Source organism: Grammomys surdaster, unplaced genomic scaffold (genome assembly GCF_004785775.1).
Source record: "Grammomys surdaster isolate TR1022 unplaced genomic scaffold, NIH_TR_1.0 371, whole genome shotgun sequence".
In the NCBI taxonomy this organism is placed as follows: domain Eukaryota; kingdom Metazoa; phylum Chordata; class Mammalia; order Rodentia; family Muridae; genus Grammomys; species Grammomys surdaster.
This window is the reverse complement of record NW_021604790.1, coordinates 2,052,586-2,073,498: the sequence shown is the minus strand read 5'-3', so window position 1 is coordinate 2,073,498 and position 20,913 is coordinate 2,052,586. Positions and strand designations below refer to the sequence as shown.

Here is a 20,913-nt window from a genome sequence, read left to right as displayed (position 1 = left end):
GAGGAGGAGGAGGAGGAGGAGGAGGAGGAGGAGGAGGAGGAGGAGGAGGAGGAGGGAAGTATCAACAGTAGCACTGTTCTTTGGAGAGCCTGGGTATCCATTTATCCGCCCTTCCTTGAAGGCACAGCACCACGTTACTAATCATATCTAACAACATAAGATGCTCTAATGGCCGGCCTTTTACCAGGAACTTAGCTGTAAAGCCTAGGCTTCTTGTTTATGTTATTTTTTTAATTTAAAACACTTTAAAAGTTCTTATTACAGGGTGGGGCTCCTGTGACTTGGCACACATGTGAAGGTCAGAGTGGGTTCTCCCCCTCCACCTTTACACGGGCTCTGAAGACCAAACTCAGAGCATCAGGCTCCCACCTTTACCTGCAGAACCATCTGGACCTCCCCTGCTACTGTCTTATTGGCAAAGATCACTTCCCCTTTGACTCTCACAAAACCTCAAAGCTGGTGACAAGAAACACCATTTCCAGAAGAATGAAAGAGCTCTTGGCTCCCTGGATGGATCTTATCTCTTCCCCTGTGCTAGGTCCTTCTTGGCCATAAATGGCATTGAGAGGGCTTTGGTAGTAATTGGGGTAGCAAGAGGCTATAATAAAAAAAGACGTACCTATTCTTCTTGGAAGAGAAGGTATCTTGTTGTGTTTCTGATATATCGCCTTGAATTCTTGAAAGAAAAAAAAATCAGAAAGTCATGTCAATGTGGCACACTGGTCTGAGAGTTGGAATTCTAAGTCCCTAGAATGGCTTAGAAAAGGTAGGGAGAGGAAACCTTTAAAATACTGCTCACAGCTCCTCGGAGCTTTCCTGCCTTGCTAGTATTGAGGCGAGGTCTCAATACTAGTCCTGGCTGTCCTCAAACGAGTCATGCTCCTGTCTCAACCTCTGCACCAACTCTTCCTTTTTTTTTTTTTTTTTTTGGTTTTTCAAGACAGGGTTTCTCTGTATAGCTCTGGCTGTCCTGGAACTCACTCTGTAGACCAGGCTGGCCTCGAACTCAGAAATCCGCCTGCCTCTGCCTCCCAAGTGCTGAGATTAAAGATGTGCACCACCACTGCCTGGCCAACTCTTCCTTTTTGACATTTGAAAATTTGTTTCTAAATGGGGCTGATAAACCACATATAGGGTCATATTGTCTTCCCTCAAATTTGGGGCAAGGGTGCTGCCCAGGTTTTCTGAAACTCAACTCAGGAGCTTTAGCGCTAAGATGCCTTTGGCCGTTCCACTGTTTGCATCTGTGAGCTATGCTTGCCGTGTGGGTTTTTACTCTGAGTGACTGTGGCATTTCACGTGACCTTGTTGCTTAAGGGTGAGCCTCTATGCTGAGCACAGACTAACTTCAGGAACACCTGGGACTATGACAAGGGTCTTCACATGCCTGCCAGTCCATCTCCGATGCCCTGCGGTCATAGTGGGGTTTGCGATCACTCAACCTCCTTAGGATGCCCTGGTTTTCCATGGTGATTCTTACTAGCTCACGATTCCTTGATTCTCTGTTTAAGCTGAAAAACAAAACCAGGGCAGGGAGAGGTGCATGATGAAGAAGAACATGTCTCCTGGATAGGATGAAAGTTTGGGACAGTGCATTCTGGGAAATACAGGCTTTCATCAGTAGCTCTCAGCCCTACTGCCTGCTAGAAGTCTACTTCCTTGATATGGGATAGAGCTTAGGTCTTAGTGTTGAACTCAGACTACACTCCAACTTGAAATGACTCCATATTGCAGAAGACAATTTTCACCCTGTGCCTTGCCTTGAGAGACTCCACTTCCCCAGCAGTTTTTGTCTCTATTTTGAGGATAGAGGATGAGTGTGCACCTGGGTGGATACACGCACAGTACCGTCTCTCCAGTGCCACCCACATGTCACAGATTTATTCTGTGGAGTAGAGAAGCTCCTGTCCTGTACATTTGTAAAGGTGAATTGGAATTGTTGGGGCACAGGGACACATTAAAACCATATGAGAGGGCTGGAGAGATGGCTCAGAGGTTAAGAGCACTGGATGTTCTTCCAGAGGTCCTTAGTTCAATTCCCAGCAACCACATGGTGGCTCATATCCATCTGTAATGTAATGTGGTGTCCTCTTCTGGCCTGCAGGCATACATACAGGCAGAACACAGTATACATAATTAAATAACTTTTTTTAAAAAAAATGAGAAAAACAAGACTCAAAAGCTGGGCACACACTTTTAATCCCAGTACTCTGGAGGCAGAGAGAGGCAGGCAAATCTCTGTGAGTTTGAGGCCAGCCTGGTCTACAGAGTGAGTTCCTGGATAATCAAAGCTACACTGTTAAAAAACAAATCAAAAACCAAAAACAACAACAACAACAAACCAGACTGAGGAAAGAGTGTAACTCTCTCTCCTGGACCCCATAAAGAAGTGTACATCTTCTATTGGAAAGCTGATCTGTCATCTGACCAGATATGTGGATCAAGCGACAGACTACGAAAGATTCCCGACTGTCCCAGGGCCTTCAGGACAGCTCAGTCCCCTCTGTTGATTCTTGAATTGCCATCTGCCTTGTCCTGTTCACCCATCCAGACCTGAAATCCCCCAGTCCCTCCATTTGTTCATCTAGACCAGGCTAGGCCCCTTTGCTTCTGAAGCTGGACTGTATAGCTGAGGCTGGGCTACTACCTGATTCTCCTGCCCACAGCCCCAGCAGCCTCTCTCTCCAGCAAGGCCGCCTTCTGGGTTCTCTTATGAAGACAGAGACTCTCGTCTGGCATTCCTCAGCTTTGTGAATGACTTTCTTCTTCAAACTCCTGTAATCATTCTGTAACCTACACATATACATGCACAGAGACATAGTTCCTGTGTGGCTTGTAATGCGTAATCTAAGAGTTAATATAATAACTAATATAAGAATAAAAGAACCCCGGGTTTATCTCAGCCAGGGTGACTCCAAACAAACAAACAACCACAACAATAACAAAAAACCAAAAGTGTAAGTATTTGGCAAGTTGCTGCCAACAAAAGCTGAAGACTGTGCGTTTAGTATTATTTAGTAAGTCCCAACACTGTGGAAACTCGGAAACGTGTTCATCTATGATTCTGATGAAACGCTTATGACTTCAGTGTGTTGTAAACATTCCCTCAAGAGTTATAACGTGAACTAGGATTGGAAATGGTTTACAGAAGCAGGGATGGCTCCCAGTGAATAAGGTGCCCCTTCTGCCGTGAGCTTTCAGTGCAAAGAGGGCTGTCTCTGCAGAAAGCAAGCAGCCTCCCATACCAAGGCCAACCCTGAATCCTTCTCTTCATCGATGGACTGACTCCCCAGCCCCCAGAGCTGAGAAACCGTTGCTCACTGCTTTGCGCCTGAACCAATAGTACTCCTGGGCATTTTGCCAAGGTGTGTAAGTGTGTGCTTGGGACAAGCTCTGAAGGGAGCTGGGAGTCTCTTAAAGAACAGCAAAGGTGGGGATTTAACGCTGAGAAAGGTTCCTGCTTGGGAAGCTGTCAATCTTCATAGCACGGTCTCTTGCTTCTCTCCAAAATAACATCCTTTGAGTATTCCTTTCTCAATCAACCCAAAGGGAAGGTTGAGTTCTCTGAGAATAAAGTACAGAGATGAGGAGGCAGGGGAAGGGAGAGAGAAAGGGGGAGGGGAAGAGGGAGGGGGAGAGAGATTGAGGACACTACCTTCTTGAAAGATACTCATTCCAGCAGTCGACCTTGGCAGGGCCCCGATGGGCATTCGCAATTTTCTGACATAATTGTCTATTTTCGTATTCAATTTTGTCGATTCTCTTTTGTTCACCCTGGCAAGAAACCCCACGGCAGTGACATCACTCCCGTGCTGCCGCCACAGAGTGGCATGCAACACCTTCCTCTGGGACGTTGAGGAAAAGGGGGCACGTTGAGAGGCCTGGCGGAGCCCAGGCAGAGCTTAAGGGAACAGAGGGACTATGGGTGAGGAATGTTAATGAATCTTTAGGTTGGTGGGTATTCAGAAGGCTCTGGGGAAATGGGGTCTCTTAAGGACAAAGATGAGAATCAATAAAATACAGCCATAGGTGGCAAGAATACCTGGAGTTTGCTCAATTTTAGAATGTAATGTGTGTGCGCCATTGGAGGTTTGGTATCGACGGCAGGCTTCACTAGAGGACGAAAAGCATTGTTACACAGTAGGATCCTAGCAGCTTTAGAAACCCACCAGGTCACCCAACCCCAACCACTGAACATCCCACTTTGGAATTTTGACAGAGATCCAGACTAGCAACTTCAGTTAGGTTTAACCTTCCCTCCTGACATCTCTGGAGAACTCAGAGATGATAGAGTAGTGAGGGCTAATAATCTATAAAAACAGACGGGGAATTCAGTCAGTAGAGTGGCCAGCCTAGCACACCAGAGAGCCTGGGTTCAGTCCCCAGCACTACCTAAACCAAGTGATGATGTGCAGGCCTGTAATTCAGCATTCCATAGAAGATAGCCGGGGGACTGCTCACCCTTGATCCTCAGCCAGCTCCCGCCTCCCCCAACCCCCGGCTACGTGAGCCCCTCTCTCAAAATCCATAAAGACAAAGTTCCTTTCAATCCAATGAAATAACATCTTTTCCCCATCTGCTTTCTAACATTCCTAGAGAGTCTATTGGTGCACTGAGCTCATATTTTCTAACTTTGGCTCTAAAGAGTTTAAAAATTGGAATTCTTTCTAGCACACGAATGCTCAGGCAGAAGACAAAAGCTTGCCACTGACCGTGTGTTCCACATCACCCCAAAGCTATGGCTGCTGTAGTTTCCTGTCACTATCCTCTTTGATGGAGCCTTCTAGAACTCCAAATGGTGACAGTGGCCAGCGCCAGCTGCCCACTTACCTATTTGTACTCTATTTTTGTGCAATATGTAGTGGCCAAAGTCCAGTTTCTTCCTGAAGGTTGTGCTTTGCCTGTGATTAGAGACGATTACAGGATAGGCCAGATAATCCAGGGAATTGTTCATCTTCTCCTCCTAGTCTAACTTCAAAAATGAGACACCTGGGCTCTGCTGTGAGGGACTTAGCTCTCCCCATGACAAGGTGTCATAGTTACCCAGTTATGACATCAGGGACAAGTCTCAGTGGAGGAAGAGGAGAAGAGTATGCCTAGCTGTCTCTGGGCACCTTCTAAAAGTTTTCATTTTAAGTGGAGGTAAAATTTATATATGGTGATGGGGTGTGGAACAATCCGGTATTTATATGCCCTGTGTTATGATTCGATCAAGGTAAGTGGCACTTCTCTTCTCCCCTAAAGCATCAACAGTTCTGTGCTAAGTCAGGTCCACCTCAGGAGGCAGGAAAGGGGGCTTTGAAGCCTCCCACATGCCTGGAAAGTAGATGTTTCCAGGGCTGGAGGAGATAGGAAAGACATGATGTGGAAGCCCCTCCCTAGCACAGGCAGAGGCTTAAGAGGCAGGGCGGGATCTAGTCCACATTCTGCTCTTTGAGCTATGAGCTAAGAAGTCACAGTTCCCTGCAAGGTTTCCCTGAAGCTCTGAGACTATAAGCTTTACTTGGGGGAGTAAAACACTCAAAAGCTGAGTTAGTGTCACCCAGAGCGGTGCCACATGCTTGTAATACCAGAACTTGGGAAGCGGAAGCAGGAGGATGGAGTTCAAAGTTATCCTTGGTTATATAGAACAATCAAAGCCAGCCTGGGCTACGTGAGACCCGACCTCAAAAAACGAAAGTATGAAATAAAACAAAACCACAAAGAAAACGAACCTTAACAGGAGACACAATGTGGAGTCCTGCACTCCAGAGACTTTATTTACCCCTTTAGAGTTAGGGACTGGGCCATTTTCCCTGGCAACTGGAGAGACACTTTGAGTAAACTGAGATACTGTGCTCTCGGTGGAAACTTGGGAGAGGATCAGTTACTGACACCACGTGGCTCACAGTGGGATGGCAGCTGTAAAGGAGAGGCTGAAGGAGGATTTACCTCTACACTAGCCCATAGCCCATAGCCCAGGGCGCAGGCCCAGTGAGTGCTCAACAGCCACCAAGTGCTTCTGGAACCGCTACCGTCTGTTTACTCCGCACTGGGAACTGAGCTAAGGCTTTTGTGCACGCTAAGCACCGGCCCAGGAACCTCCTCAGCCTCTTGAATGTTTCTGGAATCTTTCCAGCAGTTCTCAGGAGTTAGATGTTGCATATTCTTTACTGCAATACTTGGGACAGAAATCTTTGGGATTTTACAATATTTAATACATACAGTGAGATATTTAGGGAGTGGGTCCAAGTCTAAACATGAAATCCATTTACGCTTCACATAAATATATCCTAACTATAGTTTTGTACAGTAAATTTTAGGGCATCTGTGTTTTGATTGTCATCCGTCACAGGTCAGGTGTGAGAATTCTCCACTTACATTGTGTTTACACTCAAAAGTTACAGGTTTGTAAACACTTCGGATCTCCAAAATTATAGCTGCTCAAACTGCTATGGTGACGTATATAGCCCTTTCCTCCCTTTTAGTCGCCAGCAAACAGGCTAAGATTAAGTAATCCCCCGGGGTCAGATGCCAAACCTGGCGACCTATACCTTCATCCTTAAAAAAGTTCAATGTTGATTCACATCAAACATTAAAAGAAGTGTCCCAGAGTAGAGCTCTCTCCTGTGACTTTGGGTAAGGATCCATCTCCTGGGGTGGGCAGGTTGTTCAGCAGGCGTGGATTGGGAAAATGGTCTGATATGTGGGCTTGGGGTGAGGGAATGAATGCCCAGCTGCTGGTGTGCAGCGAGAAGGGTTCACAGCAAACCCCAGGGGTACTCATTATTCTGAAAGAGCGACGCCGGGTGTACCCCAGGCGTCCCACATTGAGTTCAGTAAGTGGAGTGTCTGCGCTCCACAGCCTTAGCCAGGGTGAGTGAGTACGGGTGACACGGGAGTGACGACAACTCGGCCAGGGGCGCGCCCCGGGCTCCTGCGGCGCGTGGGTCGGTCGCGCGTGTCCTCTACGCAACGTTGAGCGTCCGCAGCTTCCCGCACCCAGTGGGCCCGCCTCCGGGGCGGGACGGGGTGGCTCCCGGTTGGGCAGCCCCGCCCTGCTGACCCGGCTTCTCCCCCTCGCTCGCTCCTGCCCCAGCGTGCAGGGCCCCGCCGCCGCCATGTCCGGCCCGTTTGAGCTCTCGGTGCAAGATCTCAACGACCTGCTCTCGGACGGCAGCGGCTGCTACAGCCTCCCGAGCCAGCCCTGCAACGAGGTCATCCCGAGGGTCTACGTGGGCAACGCGTGAGTCTCTGGGAAGGCTGACTCTACAGCCGCTCCCCGGGCGCCCCGGACTACTCGGGGACTGGAGTGGTCCATGGGGGGCGGGGTGGACCCTGGGCGCGGTCGCCGACCTGAGAGCAAGAGCCGGTGCTGGGGACCAGCCTGGAGTCGATGCCCGCTCTCCGCGCATGAAGCGGAGGAGCGGGACTCCGCATGCCCTGAGACGCCCCTCACCCCCCACCAAAGTGCCCGGCCCTGACCTCCGCCACTACCAGCTCTGGCTTGGGTTTGGGCGGGGTCAAGGCTACCACATTCTCTTAACAGGTGGCAGGGCTATCTCTTGGCCGCGCGTCATGTGACAGCTGCCTAGTTCTGCAGTGAGGTCACCGTGGAATGTCTGCCTCCGTTGCCATGGCAACGGGATGACGTTACAATCCGGGTGTGGAGCTTTTCCTGTCTGTGTCAGGAAATCCAAATACCCTAAAATACCCTAGAAAAGGAAGTAGCTGAGCCAAGGCTTTCCTGGCTTCTCCAGATAAGAGTTTGACTTAGATGGGACAAATCAAAATGATAAAGACCTGAGCCATCTGAAAATTCCTCCTAATCACATCACTAAAATGTGTATATTATTGATCTCATATACATATATATATATATATATATATATATATATATATATATATATATAATTAGTCATGCTATTAATAAGAATTTCTCAGCAGTGGGAGAGAACCAGTATTAACACCGAGAGAAAATCTGGCATGACCCATATTGCAGGATGGTTCACGTTGGATTTTCATGAGTGTGAAGACCCCATTTATCAAAGTCCTAAGCTCTGTTTTTGCACACCAGGAATCGATGGCCCTGGGTGGTTCAGGGGTTGTAAGGGTCTTTCAATGTCTTACATGTGTGTTTGCTGTCCTGCACCTAGGACCTGCTGCTTAGCCTGCAGCAGAGCCAGAGTGGGTTCACAGGACTGGTCCCAGACACTCGGGGACAGGTTAGCATGCACTGCACCCCTCATTTCCATATGGAGCACCTACTATGTGCCAAACACCATATGACGTTCACTCTTCGGAATGGTGGTGGTAATGATAGTGCATTTGCTGACTGTTGAATTAGTGGTCGAGAACTGAGATATATGGGCACACTATTCAGCATTCTGTCAACAAGGCTGTGCGTTCTTGCTCATGAGCAAGTCCTAAACAGACTCACAGGGTCAGCTTCCGGTTCTGTCACTGTGTAGTCTTAGGGAACCTCTCCCAGTCCTCCCTACTCCAGCTACTCAGGAAGCCAGAGGTCTTGGCAGCCTCAGGAGCCTGCTTGCTGGGGGACAGGTAGTTGAGTTTATCTTTAGTAGCTTCCCTAGGCATAGTGTCAGGAATGATGGCTGCCATGAGAACACATCCTTTGCCCTCTATGCAAATCTGACCTTGACATGGGGGGTGCTCAGCTGGGAGGATCAACTGCTTACCTAATGCCAAGAATTGTGCTCCCTCACCCACCCAAAACTCCTGGACAAAAGGGCTTCCAGCACATCCTCTCAGGCCTGTAAGGGAATCTGCGTGAGCTGCATTTTCCAATCTCAGGGCGTGAGAGGCAGAGGGAGGTGGGAGGCAGATTGTGGCTGAGTGTCTGGACTCTGCTTTCCTCCTCACTCTGGATCAGCAGCCCACGTGAGCACATGTACATCCCCCCCTCCTTCCCGTCCTGCAGAATTTAGGCCCTGTTCACTGGGGACCCTCCTATCCTCTCTTAGGGGCTGCCGTGACAGGTAGACAGGACCATTCAGGAGACACTGCTTTGTAAGGTACTGCTGTTTAAATTTGGATGTTGTGAGGGGAAATCGAAGGGCCCCTTTGACCATTCAGTCAAAGCACCTTCTAACTCCCATCATACTTTAGTGTTGAGACTGGGCAGGAGCCTCAGAACTGTAGCTAATAACAGTGTGGCAGGATTGATCCTTCAGGGAGCCTGACACATGAAAATTTCATTCTTCACCCATTCACCGGCCATTTATTCAGTACCTACCCTGTGACAGTCACCAAAGAAGATACTGAATGACAGACTCCTCAGAGAACTGACAGACTGAAGCCTTGGGATATAAACATCAAAGTATCAGGCTTTTGACAGAGCATCCCCCTTAAACACTCAGGACATCCCCCAAGCGTTGGCACTGCTATCCACATTCTACAGAGGGGGAAAACTGAGGCACGGAACGTTTTAAGTGGCTTGCTTAAGGTTGCCTGCATGGTAAATGGCAGGGCTGGATTCAGACCCAGACGTTCCGACTCTAAGGTCTATTTTTCTTTTGTTTCACTGTTTGAATCTGGGTCTTACTGGGTAAACTCAGGCTAGCCTCAAACTCATATTCTTCTCCCCTGGCTTCTGAGTGCTAGGATTCCAGGTGTGTGCTACCATGCCTGACTCTCTATAGCTTGTCTGTACTCTCCTCACAGCATAGGACCTGTAATGGCAACACACACACTGGAAGGAGCTGGGGAAATCCTGCAGAGAGCTCTGCAAGATGAGAGGCAAATGCCTACGCAGAAGGTGGGGAAGGGAGGCAGAGAGAACACATGGGCGTGGGACCACATGTCTATTTGGGGAAGCTGCCGGTAACTGTATATGGCTGGGGTGAGGGGAAAGGTCACGAGATGAGGCAGGAAGAGCCACAGGAGACAGCGGATCCAGGCTCCTTGCTTTGCCAAGAGACTCAGATCTTCCTCCTCTTCCTCCTTCCAAAACTGTGTCTTCATTTTCCGCTACTGCCTCCCATCCAGGTCTGTGGCTCAGGACATCCTCCAGCTGCAGAAACTGGGCATCACCCACGTCCTGAATGCTGCCGAGGGCAGGTCCTTCATGCACGTCAACACCAGTGCTAGCTTCTACAAGGATTCTGGCATCACCTACTTAGGCATCAAGGCCAATGATACACAGGAGTTCAACCTCAGTGCTTACTTTGAAAGGGCCGCAGACTTCATTGACCAGGCCCTGGCCCATAACAATGGTAAGGAACCTATATTCCAGCACTCCTGGGAAGAAAGCCCTCTGGGACCTGCTTCCTCCAAAGAAGCCCTACTTGAAAAAGGCTCCAGAAACATTCCAAAAGATGCTACTAACTAGGAGTTAAGTGTCCTACATGTGAGCCTCTGGGGGCTATTGCATAGAGTCTATGCCGTAGACAATGGATAATAATATTTTGGACATACAGAGTGCAGCAGTTAGGTAGCTATGCTTCTTTCCCTTTAATTTAGTGTGTTCCTGTGTATTCGTGTATGAGTATATATATGTATATGTGCATGCATGTGTGTGTGTGTGTGTGTGTGTATGTATGTGTGTATGTATGTGTGTATGTGCACATGTCATAGGTTGGTACTTGAACGATGTCTTCAATCACTCCCCACCCGACTTAGTTTTTGAGGCAGGATCTCTCCCTGATCCTGAAGCTCATTGATTTATCTAGGCTGCTGGCCAGTGAGCTCCAGAGATCCACTTTTCTCTACCTCCCTAGCCCTGGGACTGCAGGGGTGTGCTGCTATGCCAATCTTTTATTTGGGTGCTGGGGATCTGAACTTAGACACCTAGACCTGAACAGCATAAAGACTCTGCCACATCCCCAGCCTGTTTGATCAAGTGAGCCATTTCCCAGAATTCCCCCGGCGAGGCTTTCCTACCCTTTTGTTGGCTAGGCATTCATGAGTGACCACCTCACCAGAGAAATGAGTGGCCATGATGGCTCAGGGTCAGCAACCTAGAGATCCCGGGTTAAATCTTCCTGCCACTCACTCCCTGCAGCTGCAGACAGAAAGTGGGGCTGAAGGAAGGCTGGCTACTGGTCAGACAGGACAGAAGGATGAGAGGGCCACAGGGCAGATGTCAGCAGAGCAGATAGGTTCTCTGGGCTCTTCCCATCACATCTTCCTCCCTCTGAGGGGGAAGGGTGGCCATCTGCAGATGTAATTGGCCTTATTTGTGCCCCATAGAGGCTTCCTGGGTACACAGCAGCTTCCCTGTCTGAGTGATTCCCAAAGAGAACTCCCTACCCACTAGACCTATAGAAGTTCTATTGACTGGTGTAATGGTGAATTCATTAAACCACTTTGGCTCCCAGTAGATCACAGGTTGCATGTGGGAGGCATCCACCCAAGAACTCTCTGGGTAATGACACACACACACACACACACACATACACACTAATTTTGATATACCTTGACTAGCTCAGTGGTTGGGCACCTCTAAACCTCCCCGCGGTTACCACTCATTTCTCTCTGTCGCTCCTGGCTTAACACCTTCTAAATTTATATTTTATCTTTGCTGCCCTGTTACTTTCTGGGCACCTCCCCTGTAGGGCTGCTTCCCTTTCCACATACATTAGTGGATAGTTTCTCTCCTACAGCTCTTAAATCTGATCCCCCTGCCTCCAAGCCATGGCAACAGCCCAGTAACTGGCTTAGACCTAAAAATGTCTCTAGCCAAAACTTCAGCTAAATTTAGACAATAAATCTTGTTGGTCATGGAATCTTTAAGATTCTGAATACCCTCCTTCATATGGCATGAATGAAGGTTTATTACAATTGGCTATTGATCAAATTAACTCATAAAAGACAGTTGTCTTTCACCTACTCAGAGAAGGAACACAATTCATCCTTAACCGCTCTGTGCGCCTAAGATATGAGGGTCTTAATACTACTAAGGTTTTGGTTGTGAGATTCATATGTTACAGAATGTACAGCTTTTGGCAATTCTGTTTTGGAAGCAATTCTCTGGAAGCAGCTTGAGGAGGTAGGGGGCTGGAATAGGGGTCATTTCAGCATCCCGAGGATGAATCTTGCTGAAGGTGTAACAGACTGGGAAAGCTGTGGACTTTACAGCCAGGGCCTTCTGGTCCTCCTTGATCCCTGTCACACCCAAGCCAAGCCTTTCCCCTCCAGCCATCCTGCACTTCTCGCTCTGGATAGAGGGAGAACATGGCCCTGCTAGTTAAGGGAGTGAGGCTTTGCCCTCTCACATGGCAGTGGTTGGTCATCCCCGTCACCCCCATTCAGGGAACTCTGGAGCATTCTGCTTTCATTTCCTCTTTCTAGGCTACAGGGAATGTATGCTGACTTGTTTTGACCTCTCGTCTTGGTTTGTGGGGAGACTGGATCTTTGGTGTGGAACGTTCCCTGCTCATTTCTCCCCATCCTTTGGCAAACCCTACCTATATCTTACCACTAGGCATAGTGTCCCGTTTCTCCTCAGCAGCTGGTGTAGAATACAGGGTTCACTGCAGGTGGTTGCTGAACAATCAGGATGCATCCCCAGAACTCCTGTGCCTTGTGGGCACATTTCGAAGATAGCATGGATACTGGCCTTTATCCACTTGCAGGACTTTAGGGAACAGGAATCCGTTACTAAGAAAACCAGGAGTTGGGGGCTGGGGAGGTAGTTTAGCAGCTAAAGTGTTGGTGACTAACCATCAATACTAGAGTTTGGATCTCTAGAATACTCTTAAAATCTGGATGGGCAGTGTGGCCTGCCTGTAATCCCAGCACTCGGGAGGCAGAGACAGGGAATCATGAGAGCGAGCTGGCTAACCAGAATAACACAATACTGAGCTCTGGGTTCTGTGAGAGAGCCTGCCTTAACATAGAAAGGATAAAAAATTGAAGAAGACAGTCGATGTCAACCTTGAGTCTGCACACGCACACACACATGTGTGCACTTGAACATACACATGCACTCATGCAAACATGTATGCACACTCAGGCTAATCACACACATAATTTGAAAGAGAGAAAGGGAGGAGAGTGCACGTTAGAGCTCACAGAAAGTGTGAATAGGCACACACACATGCACGCACATACAGGCATGTGTGCCAGGGAGTGGGGAAGGAGCCTGGGTTTGTGTATAAGAGAGAGCCATCATGTGCTTCTGAGAGGACCTAAGGTTGTATGAAGGAGGTGTTGTGTGGGCTGGGCCTGGAGCATGCTAGGCTCTGTGTCCTGGTTGTAACTGAGCATGCTCCCAGTGGGAAGCAGGAGGGTGGCCGCCCTGTAGAGGGTCCCACTGTCCAATGGGATCAGGAAAAAAAACCCACTGAGGACTTTAGGTAATACCCAGAAAGACAAAGGTAGGAAAGTAGGGGGGGGGCTCCCATCTCCTGATGTAGGAGGATCTGGGGAAATAGAGGTGCATTTAGAGTAGGATGAGGGGTGCAGAGGAGATGCTGTTAATTCTGGGTTAGCAGTTTCTTTCCAAATAATGCCTGTGAGGAGGTGTAGGTGGTGGCCATTCACTCACTCAGCAGAGGGATGATGCCCAGTGGATACTGGAAATGGCAGAGCATCAATCCTGGCTCTGGAAGAACTACAGAGAGAGAGTGGATCTGTGTGTAGCCTGCAGGGTCGCAGGTGCTGGGGCCCCTGGGGGACTCCCAGTACTGGGTGATGTTTATTGAGTGCTCTTGTGTGCCAGGCACTAGCCTGGGGCTTTGTTTCTGTCTCTTTTGTTTTGTTTTGTTTTTGAGACAGACTCTTGCTATGTATCTGGGGCAATCTTGGAATCTCACTGCATAGCCCAGGCTGAGGAGAGAGGGGTGGGCAGTAGGCCTTGTAAGACACACTTCAGAGACTAGACTCTGCCCCAGGAATGATGACAGGTGTTCTGGAAAGATTTCCCAGCTGCCGGGTGGAGTGTGGAATGGCAGCTAGCGGCAAGAGTAGAGGGCAAGCTTCGTTTGTAGGAGGAGAGCATGGAGAAGTGCAAGCAAGAGATGGTAGGCAAGTGAGTTAAGCATTCTGTGTGGGGAGCAGGTGGATAGAGAAGCTGGGCTTTTGCCTCTGCGGAGGGTGGGGGAGAGGGAGTGAGGGGAATGGCTCCCTGCAGTGTGATGAGATTTTCCTGACAGTGACCTTTGGCTTCTCCCTTCCTCCCCTTCCCTTCTTTCCTTTCTTTCTCCCTTCCCTTTCTTCCCATCATTGCTTTCCTTGCCCTTGAAGAATTCTGAGTTTCCATTTCACTGGTGATGCAGACAGAACAGTGAAACAGACAGAAACAGAAGCTGTGCATGTGGCAGTGGAAACAGCTCATAGTCTGCAGGAAGGTGGGCAGGAAAGGATGTGCTGCAGGCTGAGGGCAGCATGGGATGCAGGGAGAACAGAGGAGGGATACCAGGGAGGGAAATTTGGGGAGCTACAAGAGGGCATTGTCAGTGTGTGTGTGTGGTTTGTATTTGCATTGGAAATGCATTCTTTTAAAAATGCTTTTCTATTTATTTATTTTTATGTGCACATGTGTGTGCCTGCATGAGTTTATATGTGCCTCATGTGTGCAGGATCCCTTGGAGGCCACAAGGGGCATATGATCCCCTGGAACTGGAGTTGTAGGAGGTTGTGAGCCACCTGACATGGTCGCTGGGAACCGAACCCAGGTCCTATGCAAGAGCAGGAAGTGCTGTTAACTGCTGAGCCATCTCTGCATCCCTGAAATCCATTCTTTTAAAATACACTTTGCAGAGATATAATTGGATTCAGGAAAGTGTATGAATGGATTTAATATGGGGGTCATTAAGTTCTTGCACAAGCAGCATCTGTAAAGCCATCACCACAACTGCGACAGTGAATGTGACCATCGCTTCACATTTGTCATGTCCCCTGTACTCTTCACCGTCCATTCCCAAGAACCTCCTGCTCTGCTTTCTGTCACTGGAGAGCAGTGTGTATTTTGCGTACTTTTATGTCAACAGAATCACACAGCCTGCACCTCTTCCTGGTCCCTTTCACTCTGAGTATTTGGGTTCCGTCTCTGCTATCACATACCACTGTAGTACATTCATTTTTTAAACATATTTTAATGTATTTGTTTGTGTGTGCATAGGTATGCCACATGCGTGCAGGTACTACATAGGCCAGAAAGGGGTGTGGGCGTCCCTGGAGCTGGAGTTGCAGGCATCTGTGAGCTGTCTGATGTGGGTGCTGGGACCCAAACTTGGATCTAAAGCAAGCACTTTTAACTGCTGAACCATCTCCATCTTCTTTCTCTTTCTGAGGCAGGGGCTTGTTCAGTAGCCCAAACTGGCCTTGAACTTGCAGTTCAAAATGACTCCTGTCTCAGCCTCTCAGAGTATTGGAATTACAGATGTGTACCACCACGCCTGACTAAATCATCAATTTTTTGATTGTGTGTGTGTGTGTGTGTGTGTTTGTGCACGCGTGCACGCGCTGGGGATGAAGGGATGACTGAACTGGGCATTCACGTGGAAGCCAGTGAACAATTTCAATCTAATGCTCTCCCAACTGAGCTATTCCGGCTTGCCAGAGAACCACTTACAGAAAGTTCTCTGTATCATGTGGACTGGAGGACATCGGCTCCTACTCACTGAGCCTTCTCACCACTCCCTACCTAGATCAGTAATTCTTTTTTAGAAAGATGTATTATTTCCCCATTTTACTGTTGATAGTCTTGTGAAGTACTGCTTAAGGACACTGAGGTCCTTGTCTCTCAGCGAAGGTGTATGGGTTGGCATGCCATTGCTGGGCAGTAGGGGGCGCAGGTGTTCAACTTGAGTAAATGTTGCCAGTTTCCCGGTGGTGGAGGACTTCTTCACACCCTGCCATCCCTGGTGACACAGTTTGGTCATTCTGGGTGGGAGCATGGTGCTATGCACACATCTCTCCTGTTTCTTGCAGGGCGGGTGCTTGTCCATTGCCGTGAGGGCTACAGCCGCTCCCCAACGCTAGTCATCGCCTACCTCATGATACGGCACAAGATGGATGTCAAGTCTGCGCTGAGTACTGTGAGACAGAATCGTGAGATCGGCCCCAACGATGGTTTCCTGGCCCAACTCTGCCAGCTCAATGACAGACTAGCCAAGGAGGGCAAGGTGAAACTCTAGGGTGCCCACAGCCTCTTTTGCAGAGGTCTGACTAGGAGGACCCTGGCTGCCATGCTTAGGAAACAGTGTACCCTGCTCCCTGCACTACCAGGCACTTGCCCATGTCTGTCTCACTCCGGTCTCGTGGCCACTCCACCCTTAGGGAGCACATGAAGAAGCTTGCTGAGGAAGCCATTCTGCTCCTTGGCTGTCCTATCCTGTAATTTATGTCTCTCCCTGAGGTGGGGCTCAGGGAGAAAACCTGTGGCATAGATACATCTCAGTGACCCAGGGTGGGAGGCCTGTAAGGGTGTATGGCCCAAGACACAGGCACGCTTCATGGTCCCCTTCCCCACCTGGGTTCTTCCTGAGTGGTCCAGAACCATGAACCCGGTAAAGGAACTATGCAAACACAGGCCCTGCTTGCTCCACGTCTGTCGCTGGTCCTCACAGCCCAACACAGCCTGCTTAGGCAGAAGCATGGTGTGAGTTCTGAGCAGAGTGGAGATAGATTAGTAACTGGATTTCCAAAAAAGAAAAAGATAAAAAGCTGCATTTTAATTATTTCCTTAGAATTAAAGATACTACATAGGGGCCCATGGGTAAGCAAATCTGTTTTCCCAGAGGGCTATCTTGATTCTTTGGAATGTTTAAAGTGTGCCTCGTTGGAGAGCTGACGTTCCGTATCTGCTGCTTACCTGTGGATGGCTCTGTTCCTTTGCTTGTTAGAAGAGCGATGCTTTGGGCAGGGTTTTCTCTTTTTTAGAATACAGGGTGCGAGGTCCAGCCTATTAAAAACAACAAACAAACAAACAAACAAAACCTCCATTTGGAGAATTCCAAGGGTTTTATCCTGAATTATAGTGTTGGTGAGCTCAAATCACCATGCCAAGTGCTTGTCATCCTGGTTGCTATTCTAAGAGTAATTAGGAGAAAGCTGCCAATTACAGCTTGTGTCCATGGGTGTGTGCATGGGTGCATATGTTGGGGGTGCCTGTCCCCTTGGGGACAGAAGGAAAACGAAAGGCCCCTCTGCTCACCCTGTCCATTTACGGGAGACTCTGAAGGTTCCACGGTGTTTGTGCAGGATCTCTGGAACTAACTCGCTGGACAGAAACGAGACTTGATGGCATCATCGAAATGGATCCCTCTTTTATTGGAGAGAGAGAAAAGAAAAAAACAGCCTTTTAAAGAACTTTTTCTAAGGATGGTTTTTGAAATGCGCTAGACCTCGTGTGTGTGCACATTTGCCAGAGAATGAACACAATCTTCTTGGGACTTCATGTTCTCATTATTTGTATGTCTCCAGGGTCACACAGAGCAGGGAGGTGGCTGTCAGCCACCACCCCAGCACCTGGCACATAGGCGTCTCATAAAAACCTGTTTTATGAGAACCTGAGCTGTTTGAGTACCCTGTGTATATAGAGAGTTGTTGTCCTGGGGCACCCGGATCCCAGCAGCCTGGTTGCCTGCCTGTAAGATGTCTTACAGAAGTTTGCAGAGAAATCTTCCTTGGAGGGAAAGAAATATCAGGGATTTTTGTTGAATGTTTGAAATTCAGCTTTTAGTGTGAGACTCAGCAGTGTTCGTGGTTGAGGTGAAGGATGTGCCTTCTTCAGGGCTCCTGAGGAGCATCTGGCAAGAGCCAGCAGAAGCAGACTGTCTTAGGGTGTCACTCCCAGGGTAAAGACCTCTGATCACAGCAGGAATGGAGCTGTGCAGCCTGGATGGTCATTATCCCCTATTCTGTGTGACCATAGCAGCCCTGGACACATGGGGCAGGTCACCTTTTTTTCCCAGAATGAAATGGCAATAGCCAAATTGTGTACTTCAGTCTGTAGTTTTCAAGTGGCTTTCTTGCTTAATACAGCTTGCATTTCAAAATAACCCTGTTAAGTTGACAGAACTTACTCATGTGTTATGAGAGGGAAAGAGAGAGGAGAAAGCAAAGCAAAACAAAACAAAACAAAACAAAAACATTTGGCTAGCCGGGCATGGTTACACTATGTCTACAGGCCCAGTTCAAGGGAGGCAGAGACAAAAAGACCACTGAAAGATCAGGATAGCATGGTCTACATATCAAGACTCCAGCCAGGCTACCATCCCAAGATCCTGGGTTTTGGGTTTTGGTTTACGGTTTTTGGTTTTTGGTTTTTGGGATAGGGTCTCGGTGTGTAGCCCTGGCTGTCCTGGAACTTGCTCTGTAGACCAGGCTGACTTTAGAGATCTGCCTGCCTCTGCCTCTGCCTCTGCCTCTGCGAGCTGGGACTAAAGGCGTATGCCGTCACTGCCTAGCTAAGATCCTGTTTTTAAAAAACAAAAAAATATTCAAGATAATTAAGAGTTGCCAGCTCTTTAAAGCTAAGTAAGCAGAAGTAGTTTCAGGCCTGCTGCTTGAGGAAGCTGGGCTGTTGTTGTCTTGGACCTGAAACCAGCCCCCAGCAATGTCCGAGTGCCCTGCATATGACTTTGAGCCATCTCCAGAGAAGGAAGTGAAAATTGTGGGTCCCTAGTCAGTTAAGACACAGCCTCTCTTTGTCCAAGTAACGCATGGTGACATGTGGTGTTGAACTCTCCACTCTGAGGCTGGACTCCCCTCCCCCTGCCTCATCTGAGTGACTACTCCATAAGACAGCCACAGGACAGTCACTAGCACCTCCCAGAGGTCTCTTTGTGGGAACATGAAGAAAAGGGCCTTTGGGAGATTCCTGGTTTTCCTTTGGGGCTGTTTGTTGAAAGTTCAGCATTTCTTGGTTGGCTTTACCCCGTGTTTATAAGATTAGCTACTATTCTTCAGGTAAAATACCCATGTTGTGGTAAAGTCAACCGCATGCCTGCCAGTGAGTAGGGTGGTGGGGTAGAGAATCCTGGAAAGTGTTCTATCCCTGGAAAGTGATGGAATAGGAATTCAGGGTGTCCCTCCCTCTTCCTCAGACCTAGTCACTTTCTGTGACTCATAAAAACCCAGGTAAAAATTACCATGTAAAAATGGTTTCTCTTGTCAATCTTAAAGTCTGCCTGCCTTTTCCAGAGGTAGGTCTGTGTCCTTGCTGTTCCATTATCTTGAGAGCACAGACTAACACTTTCCAAATGAGAGAACTCTTTTGGCCCACACTAAGGCTCTTCTGGGCTTCAGCTCTCTGAGTTGTTTTAATAATCCTCACTTGGCCTTTAGCACCCCCAGGGAAGTGGGCATGAATAATGCCATGGCCAGCAGGGGGCACTGTTGAGGTTGGTGCCTTTTTAGCCACAGGTTCACATGAAGTTGCTCATAGTATTTAAGACGCTAAATGTTTTAATCAAAATAAGCACTGATCTTAAATATGAAGATAAGAGATTTTCTCACAGGAAATTTTCTTTTTCATAATTCTTTAACAGACTTTATCCTGATCGTAGAGTAGAGAGAAGGATGGTTGGATATTTAACTTGTGTTTCTCTTTCCTCTGCCAGCTGTTAGGGTAACTTGTAAAAAGCAATTTTGTGGACAGAAGAGGTTCAGGGGAAAGGGGATGGAGGAGTGATGCAGAGCACTGTCACCTGCCTAGCATGGGGAGCCCTGAGTTCAATTCCTGCCACTGGGGAGGAAAAGAAAAGTTCAATATCTATTGTCTCACCAGTGTTAATGCACTATAAAATTGTAACCAAAATAAATGTCTTACCTTACAAAGAAGCTTGTTTTGTGTTTCCTTCTGTATATCTGGGCTTGTTATGTGTGCTTTTTCTAACTGCTGTGGTGGTGCTGTTGTTAGTTTTGAGGTAGGATCTCAGGTAGCCCAGACTGGCCTCAAATTCCAACTGTAGCCAAGGCTAGCCTTGAACTTCTGATTGCCTCTGCCTCTGCCTCTAAGTGCTAGGATTAAAGGCATATGCTACCACTCTAGTATGGCCTTTTTCTAACATTTAAAAATAATCACCTGGGTGGCTGGAGAGATGGTTCCAGGTAAAAGTGCACACTGCTCTTGTGTAGAACCTGAGTTTGGTTCCCAGCACCTGTGCTGGGTGGCCTCAGGTCCAGAGGATCCGGGACCTCTGGCCTCCACGAGCATCTGCACTTAAGCAAAAAACCCACATACAGATACACACATGATTAAAAATAAAACGAAGTCTTTTAAACACCACCTATAATCTAGCCCTTGGAGGTACCACTCTGGAAATCTGGCGTATTGTGTAAGTCTCTCCCGTGATGTTCTGGCTAAGGTAAGACATGTAGAGACAGAAAAGAACTCAGTGTGTGCCAGGAGTTGGCATGGGAGGAGAGGGATGAGTGGGGGGAGAACAGGGAACTTGGGCAGTGAAAATTCTTTGCAGGACACTAATGGAGGATACATACCAGTCATTGTACCCATGTACTGAACAACTCCAGGGAGTTATGCTGGGTGGAAAGAGACAACCCCAGGCATTGGCTGCACTGGTTGCATCTGCATAACATTTTTCAAGTTGAAAAATTTTGCAAATCGAGGTTAGATCAGTGGTTGCTGTGAGCTGAGAGATGGGGTGAGTGAGGCCTGTGGACATTTCCATCAAAGAGCGACAGAACAGGCTTTGGTGCCGTGTACCTATAATCTCCACACCCGGGAGGTGACCTGAGGTCAAGGTTAGCCTCAGCTAGCCTGTGGTGCATGAGACCCTGTTTCAAAATAATGAAAAAGACATCAGGGCAGATCCTTGGGGCCAGAGAGGTGTTCTTCATCTTAACTGTGGTGGTGGGTAGGCAAATCTTGTAAAATTGTGTAGAAGCAAATGCATAAGCATGTGTCATGGGTAGGTGTAGGCACACATGTGAGCGAGCACTAGGTAAGTAAGGGGGGATGTGAGTTTGTTGGTGCACTGCATGTCCTGGCTGTGGTGCTGT

The 20,913-nt window shown here is 48.3% G+C and overlaps 2 protein-coding genes across 3 annotated transcripts in view; one reads left to right on the top strand and one right to left on the bottom strand.

Annotated features, from left to right (window-relative positions):
* The window catches only part of Cfap97d1 (CFAP97 domain containing 1), a 5,613-nt gene extending 601 nt beyond the window's left edge, over positions 1–5,012 (bottom strand). The window contains exons 1-5 of one of the 2 annotated variants that reach the window (XM_028780697.1): positions 4,831–5,012; positions 4,043–4,113; positions 3,656–3,774; positions 1,388–1,511; positions 620–676 (exon numbers count right to left, since the gene is read on the bottom strand). In XM_028780697.1, coding sequence (XP_028636530.1) covers positions 620–676; positions 1,388–1,511; positions 3,656–3,774; positions 4,043–4,113; positions 4,831–4,954 — 495 coding nt within the window. In that variant the 5' untranslated portion in view covers positions 4,955–5,012. Of the gene's footprint in view, positions 1–615; positions 677–1,387; positions 1,512–3,655; positions 3,775–4,042; positions 4,114–4,830 lie in introns of both variants that reach the window. The other variant, XM_028780698.1, reaches the window with a different exon arrangement.
* A 2,068-nt stretch (positions 5,013–7,080) lies between these two features.
* Dusp3 (dual specificity phosphatase 3) lies at positions 7,081–19,731 on the top strand. Its single transcript, XM_028780681.1, has 3 exons — positions 7,081–7,225; positions 9,988–10,214; positions 15,877–19,731. The coding sequence occupies exons 1-3, from the start codon at positions 7,101–7,103 to the stop codon at positions 16,080–16,082; spliced, it is 558 nt and encodes a 185-aa protein (XP_028636514.1). The 5' UTR covers positions 7,081–7,100; the 3' UTR covers positions 16,083–19,731.
* Positions 19,732–20,913: the final 1,182 nt, after the last annotated feature.

Coding starts and splice junctions, on each gene's coding strand:
- Dusp3 (XM_028780681.1), top strand. CDS start 7,101: ATGTCCGGCCCGTTTGAGCTCTCGGTGCAAGATCTCAACGACCTGCTC. Junction 7,226..9,987: donor AGGGTCTACGTGGGCAACGC/GTGAGTCTCTGG, acceptor CCTCCCATCCAG/GTCTGTGGCTCAGGACATCC. Junction 10,215..15,876: donor GGCCCTGGCCCATAACAATG/GTAAGGAACCTA, acceptor TGTTTCTTGCAG/GGCGGGTGCTTGTCCATTGC.